The sequence below is a fragment of the Pyrus communis genome, chromosome 16 (assembly GCF_041283825.1).
Source record: "Pyrus communis isolate YQ-2024b chromosome 16, ASM4128382v1, whole genome shotgun sequence".
Lineage (NCBI taxonomy): Eukaryota > Viridiplantae > Streptophyta > Magnoliopsida > Rosales > Rosaceae > Pyrus > Pyrus communis.
In genome coordinates, this window is record NC_142580.1 from 3,286,591 (window position 1) to 3,301,174 (window position 14,584).

General features: G+C 34.2%; 1 protein-coding gene across 1 annotated transcript; it reads right to left on the reverse strand.

The window, feature by feature from the left end:
- Positions 1-1,517: 1,517 nt before the first annotated feature.
- On the reverse strand, positions 1,518-3,699 carry LOC137733023 (cytochrome P450 CYP749A22-like). Its single transcript, XM_068472251.2, has 5 exons — positions 3,331-3,699; positions 2,996-3,219; positions 2,648-2,880; positions 2,139-2,517; positions 1,518-2,021 (listed from the first exon to the last, which is right to left on the reverse strand). The coding sequence occupies exons 1-5, from the start codon at positions 3,626-3,628 to the stop codon at positions 1,593-1,595; spliced, it is 1,563 nt and encodes a 520-aa protein (XP_068328352.1). The 5' UTR covers positions 3,629-3,699; the 3' UTR covers positions 1,518-1,592.
- Positions 3,700-14,584: the final 10,885 nt, after the last annotated feature.

The following is a 14,584-nucleotide window of genomic DNA, read 5'->3' on the forward strand; positions in this document are numbered from 1 at the left end:
CAAAGGAGATGTAAAATCTTAAGTGGAATTCTGTGCAATCAATTTTGAAGTTAGAAGCAAACTCCAACCGATATGTCAATCTGATGTGGATTGACATATGAAAAAATGTGATGTCAAATAATTTTTAATTATTTTATTGTGTGGGTACATTAATGCAATAATTATAGATATTGAAAATTTATTTTAATTGAATTCTTTTTAAAATGGGTTCTACATATCACTTATAACAAAATAACATATTGGTTTAAAAAAGAGAAAATCTGACACTGCCACATCAGCCATCAAATTAACATTTGACGTTTAACATTTGATATCTTCTTTAGAGATGCTGTAAGTAGTCGTTACAACAGCTTTTAACAAATTGATATCGATCAAGCCTAACTGCTCTAGGATGACATGGATCTTCACCAGTATAATTCTGCCACTTGTACAACTATATTCCTTCACTTATCAACTGAATATACAGACAAAAAATTCATCAAAATTGATCAATTTTCCAGTGCAACAGATTAGGCTTTTTTTTTTTTTTCGGTTAATGACTCCACAACGCTTCCGATTCCTCATTTTGTATCCGTACGTTGTCATTTTTTTCATCCGGATTTTAGCCGGTAACAAAGATCTATATTGTAAATCAGTTGTAGGTTTTTGTAGTAGGTGGCCGGGAAAATTATTGTTTCAAATGTGCAAATAATAACTTGCTTATTCTGCGCTCTTGTAATGCCATTTGGTCCTGGAGGTTTTTCTGGCACGAAATTGAAGTACCTACCACACAATAATGCTACCCGAGAAGCTGGAGTCTTCTAGGCAATTAAGTTCAATACAATGGAATATTAAAGCAACATGTGATGTGAACTACGAGCAGAATTTTTAAACGTTGGCGGCTTTTTTATATTTTTTATTATTAGTTGAACAATGCGGGCTTTCTTTTTCCATATACTTCTTGGGTCCAATTTTTCGTTTATGAAAACAGTAAGTACTATATAATTTTTAGTTACTTTTCATCCATCCTTTTGTTAGGGAAATCTCCGTGGTACGAGGGAAGTTTTTATAATAAATCATATTGTCTACATTTTAGTACATCTTTTGTAGATCATCTTTGAAAATAATCACTTAAAATGAAAACTATTAAGATAGCCAATTGTAATGAAGAAAATAGACAAATGCGATTTTTAAAGAACCACTAATATGACTACTAATCCAACAGTAAAATAATTTCAAATTTGGGTGATTTTATGATCTTGGAGGAAGAACTAAAAGATAGATTGTTGGTTCGTTGAAATATGATATGAAGTAGGTCCTATAGAGGATCCCTCAAATAAGCTTATTTGAGAAATCCCTCAATGCAAGGTGACTAATACATATATGTATATCAGTATATGTATATATAATAACGAAATTATGAGTCTTGATTATTGAAACCGAGCTTGAAATTTATGTATATTAAATTCTGATATTTAACATTTTTTTTCTTTCGTCTTTGCAAAATGCTAAAACAAACCATTCTCTACCTACGTGTTTATTAACTGACTCTAAACTGTCACCCCATTTTACATCTTGTGCAACATTTATTGGCAATTTCTGGTCTTCAGAATTCAAACTGAGTGTAGTATCACTTGAACACCATGTTGCGGGCGAACTGTCAGAAACTGAATGGGGGAGTGCACGTAACCCGGGGAAAGAGTGAAACTGTAGCGTTGCAGAATCATTGAAAGAGCAATCTTTGCTTCGATGATTGCAAAGTTCATGCCCACACAGGTTCGAGGTCCCATTCCAAAGGGCATGAATGCGACCGCATTGTTGTTAGTAGCTTTAGCAACCCCTTCTGAGAATCTCTCTGGTTTGAAAAGTTGCACGTCTTTTCCCCAATATTTAGGGTCATGGTGAAGTGCCAGATTTGCGACGTGCAATTCAACATTAGCGGGAACAACTATCTGTCCCAGTCTAACTTCCTTGAGAGATTCCCTAGTAAGGGAAACAACAGGAGGATATAACCTTAGAGCCTCATTGATGATCATACCCATCTGCATGCATCAAAATAAAAATGGAGGTCAGACAACACATCGAGAAGCAAGCCTTCAGTAATTTCACGTGCTTTTTCAAGCAACGCTTACACAAGCCATTAGGATTGATTTTCTTACCGTTTTTAATTTGTTGAGGCCATCAGTATTTGGATTTTCTTTACCAAACAATTCTAGGACCTCCTTTCTAGCTTCCTCTTGCCAATCTGTGTGAAGAGCCAGAAGAAAGACGGTCCAAGCAAGCAAAGAGTTAGTGGTTTCTTGTCCAGCAAAGTAAAACGTCTTGCACTCATCAACTAAATCGTCCACCGAAATCCGCTGCTTCTCATTCGCATCATGATGAGCCTTTAAAAGTATTCCAAGATAATCACTTCCAAAACCGCCTGCCTCTCCAGTCATTGCTGTCTTTTCTCTTTTCCTAACAATCTCTGTGATGATGTCGCGAATGCCTTTCTCGAGCTTCTCTGATTTTATCTCATCACTGGTTCTATAAAACATACTGCAAATTTGAATCGTGGAATATTAGACATGTGAAGACAATGACACACCTAATTACGTACATAGAGTCAATTATAAATGTAAGACGTACAACATGAATGTTACATAATTATTTCTGAGTTTGAAAGTACCTGATGCCAGGAAACCTGAGTTTGAAAGTATTTCTAAATATTAAGGAGGTTAACTCCCTCAACATTTCAAAAATGTTCTTTCCTTCTAAGAAGCTGCTGCCAAATGCTGTCCTAGAAATCACTTCTGAGGTGAAAAACCTAAACTCTTCATTCACCTCAATCTCCTTGCCTTCATAAGTTTTCCATCTTTGTACCATCGTCTCAGAACTCTTTATCATTTCAGGAATCATATTCTACAGTAACACACAATACCAGCATGCAATTAACAAATTTCCGTTAAATATTTCTCATAAACAGTTGAAATCCATTGCAAGAATTATGTATAAGGAATTGCCAGGCGTTAGGTACTTTTAAGTTCTCTCCATGGAAGGCATGGTGCGCCAGCTTTCTTAGTTTCACCCACTTTTCACCTTCTGCCATTGAAATGCTGTCTCCTAATAGCTTCTTGACATAGCCTTGGGACCTTTGTTTCCGATAGTTTCTATCTTTGTTGTTTAGTACCTCTTTGCACAGCTCAGGTTCCGTAATGATCATCTGTGGTTGAACACCATACCACTGAAGAAAATTCTTCCCTGTTGCAACAGAATGACCAAACTTAATTATATATTTGAACTAAGATACACATACACACACACACACACATATTACATATGCGCATGCATAGTTAATGAAAAGTTTGTCACCAAATATCTTGCTCCATGCGTGAATATGAGGCTGCACTGCAGAAAATATGTCATGGGTTAAACTTCTAGGCCTTCCCATTGTTTCCCTTTTCATGCTCAATATTTCTTTGGTGCTTCCATGGATAAATTTGTAAGAAGGACCATGGACTCCTTGCGCAGCCATCTGATTCCGTATGTGGTTTGGAGTCCACCATAGTTTCTGAAAGTTCTTGATCAGCAGAGCTAAAAGAATCACTAGCAACAGACACAGAAAGCTTGAAGTAGTAAGTACTGGCATTTCGAACAAGAACCAACTCATTTTTCTGGTTCTCTTTTTCCCTTTTGGTATTCAGTTTACCCCTCTCAACCACTCTCTCGAAGAATAGTGAAGAAGTGAAGTAAGGAATGATGTAAAACGTACAATAAGATGCCTTTATATAGGGATAGTACTCACAAGTCACAACAAAACAGTCTTCATGGTATGTTAGTTTTCATGCATGTTACGTAGGAAGAAAATCAAACAAGGCCGCTGGACAAATCAAGCATACCAGCTGCTGCCATTTGAAAATTATAATTTAAATGGTTTTATAACATTTTAGACCCTCCAAGTTGAAATGTCAGGTCTGATTATATGTATTTGTTTTAGTCCGTTACAGTGTTGCGAGTTGTTCTCGTCTAAATTCAAGGTATTTTGAAGTTAGTCCTTTGTTTATGTAATCTCTACATATATTGAAAGAGCGAGTTTATGTATACCCAGAATACGAGCTGGTACACCTTGAGTCATAATATAAGTGGAGTGGAACTGAAAATTTTATCTTCTCTCCATTTAGTTTACGATGCGTGGTATACTAATTTTTTTATTTTTTTATTTAGGAGAACCTCGGTGGTTCTAGGTGAATTTTATTGAACAGAAAAAAGAAAGTTACTCCTAGTCAGGGGAGACATAAACGTATCCCTCTTAATAGTTAAAATGGAGAAGATGAAAAGACAAAGAATATAAATAAAAGGAGAAACGTAAACTTGACCCCTCTTAAACACAAAATTAAGGAAAGATTACAAGAAAATTAGGGGGACAAAAAACCTAAGCCCTCTAAAACAAAGCCTACAATACAAAAACCTGCTGAACAAGCTTTGAACCACCAAAACACATAATGTTAAAGAAAAAGTAAAATCACACATTATGAATAAATCTCTTCTTCAATCTATTGAAGAACAATACATATTAGAGATCCCGAATACCTTGTTAGCACACAGTTCATCAGTTTCATTGTTAAATGAAGCTGTGGAAAAAAAAAAAATTGTTAAACCTATTCACATTGTTATAATTTCGGACACTACATGATGATTGCACATTTGTCTAGGTTTTTTTTTTGGGTACTAAAAAAATCTGTTGTTATATATCATGGTTTTAAAAAAATAAAAAATAAAAATCAAGACTGTAACAATAAAAAATGCATACACAAAACACGACAATGTCGAACACGTCGATATTTTGGAGGAGTTTTATGGAAACGTGCTATATATTTTGTTTGAGTTAAAAAGTGTCTTTGGCTTAATTAAATTGTGGAGTAATGTTGAATCAAAAAAGTAAAAAATGATGGGAGCAGTGGCCGGATGCCCAAGTGTTTTGAAAAATAAATTGTCTGTTGAAAATAATAGTGGGTAATGAATGCTCACATAGAAACGGAAGATATTGGGTAGATTTTCAATGTTCTTAAAAATTAATCTTGACTTGGGAGATGAAGGAAGATCATATTATCAAAGATGTGTGCTTGGAGTTGCTCTATAAATAGAGCATTCCGTATGCTTTCAATAGAGAGAAAAAAAAAGAAAGAAATGAGAGAATACATAGAGTTATCTTTGTACTCCTATTATTCCAAATTATAATGAAAGCACTACTGCTGCCCGAGGACGTACTCCAGTCACACTAACTGTAGAGGAACCTCGTAAATTTTGTGTCTTATTTTATTTATTCCACTGCACACACACCATCGATTTTACAACACGTTATCAGCACGAGAAGCTCTCATGTCAGTGGAAAGCACAATGCCATAAATCTGGTGAAGCACTATTTACCTCTCACCTCTGTCATCTAAAATCTCACAGAATAAAAAGTATGTCCATTTTTTCGTCTCTCCCACTACGCCAGAAGCGTCACACCGAATTCCGGTGAGAATTGAAATTTACGACCTGAAGTCGTCACGAGATGAGAAAACTCGTACCTGACAACTGGCTTCCAGAGATCCAGAAGAATCTCATCAGACTTGGAAACCCAGATCACGTTGTTTTCGACGGATCTTGAGAACTCCCATGAATACTTGGTTGTTTGAGATGGTGATGGCAAAAATGAATCCACACAAGCCTCTCTCTCTTGTGCCTCCATCAACCCCACTGTCATCTATGTCTCTGTAAGGAGTTTCTTGCTTAAGGATGTCATGTTCCCTGGGTCATGCAAGAACAACGCCAGTCTCTAGTAGCCTTTTTGGATTGAATTGAATTTTGGCAACCTCCACAACTACCCAACTGGCCCTGCGTTTCGAGACTAGCAGAGACAGAGAAGGAAGAAAAATAATAGAAAATAGGGATTGATGGAATGGTAAGGCACATGTGAAGAAGAAAAAAAAAAGGTGTTGACTGCACCCTAAGAAAAAAAATATATAAAGGGATTTGAATGGTGAACGACACCATTTGGTCAAAATATATAAATGGTTTCTGTTAGTGCATGGCACCATGCTGCAGAAATAAGAAAAGTAACAATAATAAGGTTTGAATAAGTGCTGACAAAAAAAAGAAAAATAATAAATAAAAGGAGGTATGATACTTCTTGTTATTTATGTGAATTGGTGTTGGTTTAAAACCCTTTCACAAGTTCTATTTACTTTAAATCAATTTATTTATCATGGACGGTTTACCGCCTACTGCTTTAAGTTTTGATTTATGTGAATGGTGTTGAATTAAAGCCCTTGTCACAAGCTTTATTTACTTAAATGCAATTTATTCATTATGGTTGGAATTACCACCTATTGCTTTAATTTATTTATTGTACTTATCTTTTGTTACGATGAGTATATACAGGACCTGAATTTCTTTGATCAGATCAAAACCTGCAGTTTCTTGATCCTCATCATATAAAAATGATTGGACCTGAAGTTCCATCATGCAAAAAGATTGGGCATGAAGTCCCTAGATCCTCAAGATCAGGACATGAAGTTCCTTGATGAGTACCTTAAATTTGAAGAGCCAAAGTGCCATAACTTAATTGCAATAAAAGCCATAAGAGTCTCAGTCTACAGACTATTAAATAAGGATCAGAAGTTCCTCATGTCCATACTCAAAATGGTTTAGCAGAAGTATTTATTAAGTGGATGAAATTGATTACCCACGCTCTGCTGATGAAAATGAAATTGCCAAGTTTCTACATGGGGACATGTCATTTTACATGATGCATTATTGATTTGGTTGAGACCTATTGATAACCATCAATACTTCTCAGTGCAACTCATGTTTGGGCATTAACCAAACATTACACATTTATGAGTTTTTGGTTGTGTTATCTATGTGCTTATTACACTGACACAATATATTAAAATGAGACATCAACACAAATTGAAAATTTATGTTGTATTTGATTCATCATCTATCATTCAATGTTTAGAACCCTTGACTGGGGATTGCAGACTATGATTTTGATAAGATAGTTTTCTAGCCGTTAAGGAGAGAAAATAACATCGGTCCAGAAGAATGATGAGAAAATATCATTCCAGAAGAATGATAGAAAAAAAAAGAAAAAAAAAAAAAACCCCGTTCCAGAAGAACGAAGAGAATTTGTCTTATTTTGATTTATGAAGCAATCATATACAAACGAAGTGAGAATAATTGAATGATGTAACGATATGCAAATCAAATGCTAGATGCATTTAATGATGCAACGAAAGTGATGAAATCACATATACTTGCTGCAAATGTGCCTACAAGAATTAATGTCCCTGTTGGACAATATAATGAGGTAGCAAATGATTTATCTGTTGCACGCTTGAAGCGTGGCAGACCCTCAAATTCAAAAGGTTCAGTCTTTCAAAAGAAGAAGAATATGACATTACTAAAACTATTGCATTCCCGAAGCATATCGCATGCCAGACGCATGACAGTTGCCGCAAGGATACTTGTCCCGGAAAGGTCAATCCGCGGACATAGGAATGTTGATGTCTCATGCATGAAGCATGATAGACATATAGGTTCCAATGACTCAACTCCCGAAGTGAAGATTAAAATCCAAGCTCTATAATGCTCAAGAGGAGGTTATGATCCGCATTCTCTAAACTATGACTATCCTGGAAGAGATAGTGTAATGCCCTTGATGAGGCAATGGATATCCAAAGAAATGAAGTTTTTATGCATGCGCATGCACATGAGAATATGGGATCACAGATTGATGATAACGAATGGTAATTTTGGTTTTTACAAATAGCTACTAAATTCATCAATGAGCTGTGTTGATATTGAGTCCCGCTCTTTTTCCATCAACAAAATTATTGGCCAAAATGGAGAAAGGCAATTCCATTACAATTTTGTAAGAACGTGAAAAAATAGACCTATATACTTGAATACAATACAAATAGCCAAAAGATGTTGAACCTAGAAGGTTACATATGGGCATTTGTAATATTGTGAAATACACTCACATAATATGACACTAGAGTTCATATAAATGGAGAATTATATATGAAGGGTTATGAGTCGCCCACATCATATCTTCATAAGTAAATCCCTCAAATATACATGGAAACAAATTGTATCATTTTAAAGGATTACCTGTGTGGCTTTGATAACTATAAGAATCAATTGGATATGCCGGAGGATGTGTAAATAATCATGTTTAAATAACATACATTGCTGAATTTAATATGTCAAGGAAATGTATCGTGAGTGGATATGATCTATACTGAAAGACAATGCATATACACTGATTTGAAAGACCAACTTCAATTGAATAAGGAAGGAGCAATATGGCTTATTTGCTACAGGAAGTATTGGTAAGAGTTTGCAGCCTTTGCGATTTTGCCCCCATATTTAGATATGTTAATTTAATTGGCCGTAGAATCCAAACTCAGTGAATTATTTTGCTGATAATTCTATGTTATTACATGTAACAAATAAGAGGTCTTACATTCAATTCTCGTAAAATGCGAACTTGAACTATATTATTATGACAAAATTCATTGTAAGGCGTAGTCCACTCCCCTACTCAGTTAGTATAAATACCATCGTTTGTTCATAAAAAATAAAAAATAAAAGTCATACCATCTGATATGACATTCTAATTATATATTACTCATATACAAATCGATATATTTATCTCCAATCATATAATTTTCTAATTAAGTTCCCTAGAGTTTTGGTACGTATATCTTATTCATCGCGGATTTGAATCTGCTACCAGATTTCTTAGGAACCAAACACGAGTTAGAGGGAGATCATGAAGGCCGAAAGGGGGAAGGGGGGATTAAAGTATCTGGATCCCCATTAAAAAATGTTCTTTAGAATTTTCAAGAACAGGTTTATAAACAATAATAATGATTCAATACAAGTTGTTTACTTGAATCGGAACGAAAATTAATATAATTACTAAAATATTCTTGTTCTAATACAGTACTTATTTTATATATATATATATATGCGCTAATAACTTGAAATTTTAGAAATATCACCTCTCCAAAGTATCCAATTCCTTCAAAATAAAGAGTCGAATTCTTTATTTTTGTGAGCCCACTTCTATTTTAATTCCTCCATAATTAGTAAAAAGAAGAATATTCTGTGATTGAAATCCAATTATCTCAATTTCCATCACAGATACAGAAGTCAAATGTGATGAGGGGTCAAGTGTGCCAAATCTTTGACCGCCGCTTTTTTAACTATTAGGATTAAGAGTCTGGCGTTCTCTGATATTGAGAAAGTCTTGGTAGAGGAGTTTGGCTCTGCTGCCACTATTTAACCATTGATTGTCATATTTAAAACTTAGAAAAGTTGTCAAATAATTCCTCTTTAGTAGTGGCGTCATCTCACTCAATTTTGACCATCGTAGTCGGCCCGGAATTACCATGATTTGATTTTGTTTAAACTAATGCATGGTCATTCCTTCCGGCTTGCTTTGTTCACCTTGGTTTGGCTATATATACGCAGAATATCTGTTTCTGTTGGCTTTTTGATGACGAAAGAGTTTATTACTGTTATTGGTTAGAGTGGAAGGGGCTCTAGTCGCTTAAGCAAGTGGTCTCGATTTCGAGCTCTTGTGGATGCAGAAAACTTCCTTGGAAGAGGTTCTTGCATATGCGCCCGACCGTACCTCAAATGATTAGTCTTGGGCTTTGCCTGGGGACACCTTGGGAAACCTAAAAAAATTTAGAAAAAAACAAAATGGAAAATGATAGTAGAATTGGTAGTATTATGAGGAATTCGAGTCGAAGATCGTTATATAAACACTTAAAAAATGAGTTGTTACTGGGAACTAGGAAGAACTCACGTAACAGTGATAATTGAAAGGAAAACAAAAATTGACTTGGCACCATTAGACTACCTACGGAAAAAGAGAGTTGCATATATTTCACATTGGGGTGTGCAGAAAACTGCATGGGCACACCAAAAATTTTAAAAAGATTTCAAAGGGGTCCGAAATGTTGATTTTGTAAGGTGTCATATTATACTATATATTTTATCCTCATTTTAGTATTAATTTATTGGTTATTTTGTGTGAACTTTGATACTTTATTATGTATTTTCAATGTAGGACATTCGACTTCCTCTGAAGCAAAACGTGATCAAACGGACGAATTTTGGAGTGATTCAAATTGGAGGACATTCATGTGTCTCTCAACTTGACGTTATGAGTCTGATGAGCGGTTTATTTATGACGATGAAATAAAGAAGTAGCGCACAGTGCTGTCAAAATGACGTTTTGAGTTTATTTGGGCTTTTTGGCGTCCAAGATGATGTCTTTTGGGTTCAAGGCCTTCTGCAGTTATGTTCGGGACATCTCAAGCTTTAAATCAAGACATTTTGGATGTGTTTTGGAGCCTGGAAGTCCAAAAACGTGGCTGATTTGTGGCTGGGCAGATTTTCCAAAGTTAGAATAGGAATGTATTTCCTAGTTATTTTATTCTATTATGTTTTCTAATTTTTAAAAGATATTTTCTAGTAAGGATTTTAATTATGTAGTAGTATAAATAAGGTTTTTTAGCCATTAGGGTTTTTTAGGACAAAAAGAAAGGAGAATAACACATAATATTTTGGAGAACTTTGCTAGGCTCTGACGATTTTTATTTTAAGGTGTTTTCTATCCTTGTTTTTAATAATATTTTGTTTTATGATTGTTAGTAACTAATTTCCATTTGCTAAGGCGAGGCCACGAGCCTTAATAATAAGAATATGTAGTTTTTTCAATTTACTTATGATATTTTGCATGCAGGTTTGAATTATTAATCACCGGTTTAAACTATCTAATTGTCTTAATGCTTAGCTACTATTAAGATATTTAGAAAAGTAAATTGATGCAATATTGGTCGGAGGTCAGTTCCTAAAATTGACGAAGGCTTCTTGTGGTTAATATGTGCAAGTTCACTTAGGATGAATACCATGCCTTCAGGGTTGTATGGTTTTTCAAAAGGTTTCACAAAGCTTAATGAGTCATGCATGTTTAGATTTGATATGAATACCACAGACGGATTGCATGTTTGATATACGTTCTATGTTGGGGGTCCAAGTAGGCATACTTTAGGAAAACCTAACCTTCAAAATATGCATGTGTAATTCATAAGTAATTGGAAGAACTACATGAGATTGTTAATTAAGGTGACGGCGGAACCCTAGGCTTTTACATTTTAATTTTCAAAAACTGTTTTTTTTTAGTTTATTTTATTTTGTCACTTTATTTAATTATTTTCTATTAAATTCGTTTTTATTATTTGAAATCCAAAAAATTAATTTTTTCCAAAACTTTGTTTTAAGTAATTAATTAAGATTTGGTTTGATACAAATTATTCATTCAATCCCTATGGAGAATAACCTTATTAGAGTCATGTTATTTTCTCACACTTTATTTATTTTTATTTTTTTATAAAATAATAATAAATATGTTGATTTAAAAATATTATTCTTATAAAAATATAAAGCCTCGTTGTATTTTTGTCCCACATGCCCCCACACAGTTCGTTTTATGTGAGAACCCAGTCCAACTAATTATCTTCTCCACCGCTTTGGTGCCCTAAAATTGTACTTTCAAAAGGCAGTCCAAGTCACCAATGATTATCCGCTAATGTTTTAGATTCTTAGAGCAACTCGATATAGAGAAACTAGAGAGAGGAGGAGATAGAGGAAGAGAAAGGAAAAGCGAGTCTGATTTTCATTACAAAAATGATTAACTTACATGGTATTTATAGGAGTTGAGATCTTTTTCGTAACTCATTGTTCAAAGTTCCAAATTAAAAAATCCATCTTCCAAGGGAGAGAAAAATTCAAGCAGTTGTTTTGTGTGAGATTGATCAACGAAATGGGTTAATAAAGATGACATGATTCAATTGAGTGATCTGAATTTTTTAATTCTTGAATCTTGACAATGAGGTTTAGAAAAAATCTTAACTTGTATTTATTGGTACAAATATAAAAAATCAACAGAAAGAATAGTAACTTTCCTAACTAACTTTTGGGTGTTTACATTTACTAGTACCACTTGTTGCATCTGCAATAAAATTACTCTCATTACTCTAAAGAGTAATTCTAGGAAGACTCAATTTTTAAACCTAATGATGGGTCACCCCTACTCTAAAAGTACCTAAAATTGAAGACTTTATGTTAAACGGCCTAAATTTGAGGCGTGCATGATATTTTTTTTTTATACAATAATATATGGATGAAAGAAATAATTAACTTGATATCGAACTAGTTATTTACGAGCTTTAATTTAAGAATTTTCATTTATAAATAATAATAAAAAATCAGTAACCCATATATATATATTATATTATATATATTAATGTTTTGATAAGGTGATCAACATTTAACAGGTGTTATTTTTTTCAATTATGTATTATAAAATACATTTACGAACATATCTTTCAAAGAAAATTTATCTTCCGACAACAATTTGTTTTTTTTTTAATTTGTGATTAGAAACAGTCAAATACGTTTGATAATTATTTTACCGTAACATGAGTAAAGCTTATTAGTAGAATAATCAAATGTATATTTTGGTCGATAATCTACTTCTATTACAATTCAACAATATTTGCCTATGGAATTTTTTTGTTTGTAATCTATCTCTTTGAGAAATAGTTGTATTCGTTTTTATTTTAAATATATTTATTTTGGAACATTTTGTATCTGACCATGTCACATCCGAATCTAGCGTTGGTAGAAAATCCCTTAAAAAATTGGAAAGTGTCGAAGAATGATATGAATGTTTTGTGTTTGTTTTCTTTTTTTATCCTCTTCGTAACTGATCAGTCATCGAGAATAAAAAAGAAAATTATGGGACTGATCTGAGTGATCTCCCCAAGCCTCTGCCGCCCCTGCCGCCCCACCTCTTCAATTCTGAGGTTCTACGGCAGCTTCCCATGTGTCAAGTAAGAAGAGAACAGCTTATATCTTGTGGCAGCTTGCATGTGTTCCACGTGCTCTGTAAATAAGACGTCTCCCTTCTTCCCTACTATAAAAATTGAATAATGTCAGGAAGAATAAATTTTGTAAACAAAGTTTCGAAAACTAAAAGACATGAAAGTTAATAATTGGTTTATTACTTACACGTTGATAAACGTGCTTATTCTTATTAATAACACATAATTTAATTTACAAATTTAATCTTCCTAACCTTAGCCATAAAAATTTCATCCTCGAAATTAATCATGGATTCACGAAGAGGTCCCGGGTAAGATGATGACAATAACATCCCGTGTTTTTTTACACTTAATCAAGTGTTGGTTTCACTTGTCCAAAAAGAAAAACAAACATCAAGTCTTGGTTTCAAACCACCGTGGATAGATTCAATTTCATGTTCGTGAGTAATCAACGGCCATGGCAGCCGCCTCGGATTAAGGTTCCTGAGAACACCCCACCGGTGCTTTAATCAACGGTCACGATAACCGCCTCGAATTAAGGGCACGGAGTACACCTCACTGTTTATGAGCTTTAATCAACGGTCACAGCCACCGCCTCGGATTAAGGGCCCGAGTTCGCCCTCCCCACACATGCAGATTTCGTTTGGGGTCTTTCACCCTAGGGAGACACAATCCCTTCTTAATGTATCCTTCCGAACCTAGCTAACCATTGGATTTTTTTTCTTCATCGTAAATTATGGCGAATTTGTAAGCTCATCTCCTGGAAACACTCAAAAGTTAAATTCATTAGATAATACAAGTTCTATGTAATTCATTAAATAAAAGTAAGTGTCCCAATCAGGTTTGATCAAATGCCAAGTCCATTTTATTTATACTCTTATTTACTAAATTAGAATTTAAATACAAAATTCAATCGCTCAAATCTTTTATATATTTTTTTATTTTCTAAAACATTAAAGAGAATCCTTAGCATACAATTATATTTGCAGCAAGACTCGGAATTGTTGTCGAAATTACAAGATTCCTAAAACCATCAATTCACATTTGCATGATATGACTATGCAAATGAATCCTTCTTTCCGTGTAACAGAAAACAAAAAATATACGATATAAACAAATGAATTCGGTCCCTGCATATATTCAAGGCAAATCTTCAGTTATTAGAGCACTTTGCACCAACACATATTCCATTCCAATTTCCAAATTTTTGTTTTCGAATTTCAAAAGTAAATTCTACTCACCTTGGCCTACACTCTGATATCATTTTATCACATCCCAAAGTTAGGGTTGGTAGAAAATCCCTTAAAAAAAATTGGAAAGTATCGATCGAAGAGCGGTATGAATGTTTTATGTTTGTTCGTTTGTATTTTTTTCTCCTCTTCGTAACTGATCAGTCTGTTGAATAAGAAGAGTATCCAAGATAACTCTAATGATCCCAAGAAGAAGAAAATAGAGCACACTATTAAAGAAAGCTCACAAAACAAACTAATTAGCAAAGCTTTTCTTATTTAGCTCTAGGCTTTGTTTTTCCTTGGATGATCTACAATGCTTGGGGACTTGGGTATTTATAGCAAACCAAATGAAAGCTACACCACACACTTACTTCACCTACAACATCCACCTACTTCACCTACAACATCCACCTACTTCACCTACCTCACACACTTACT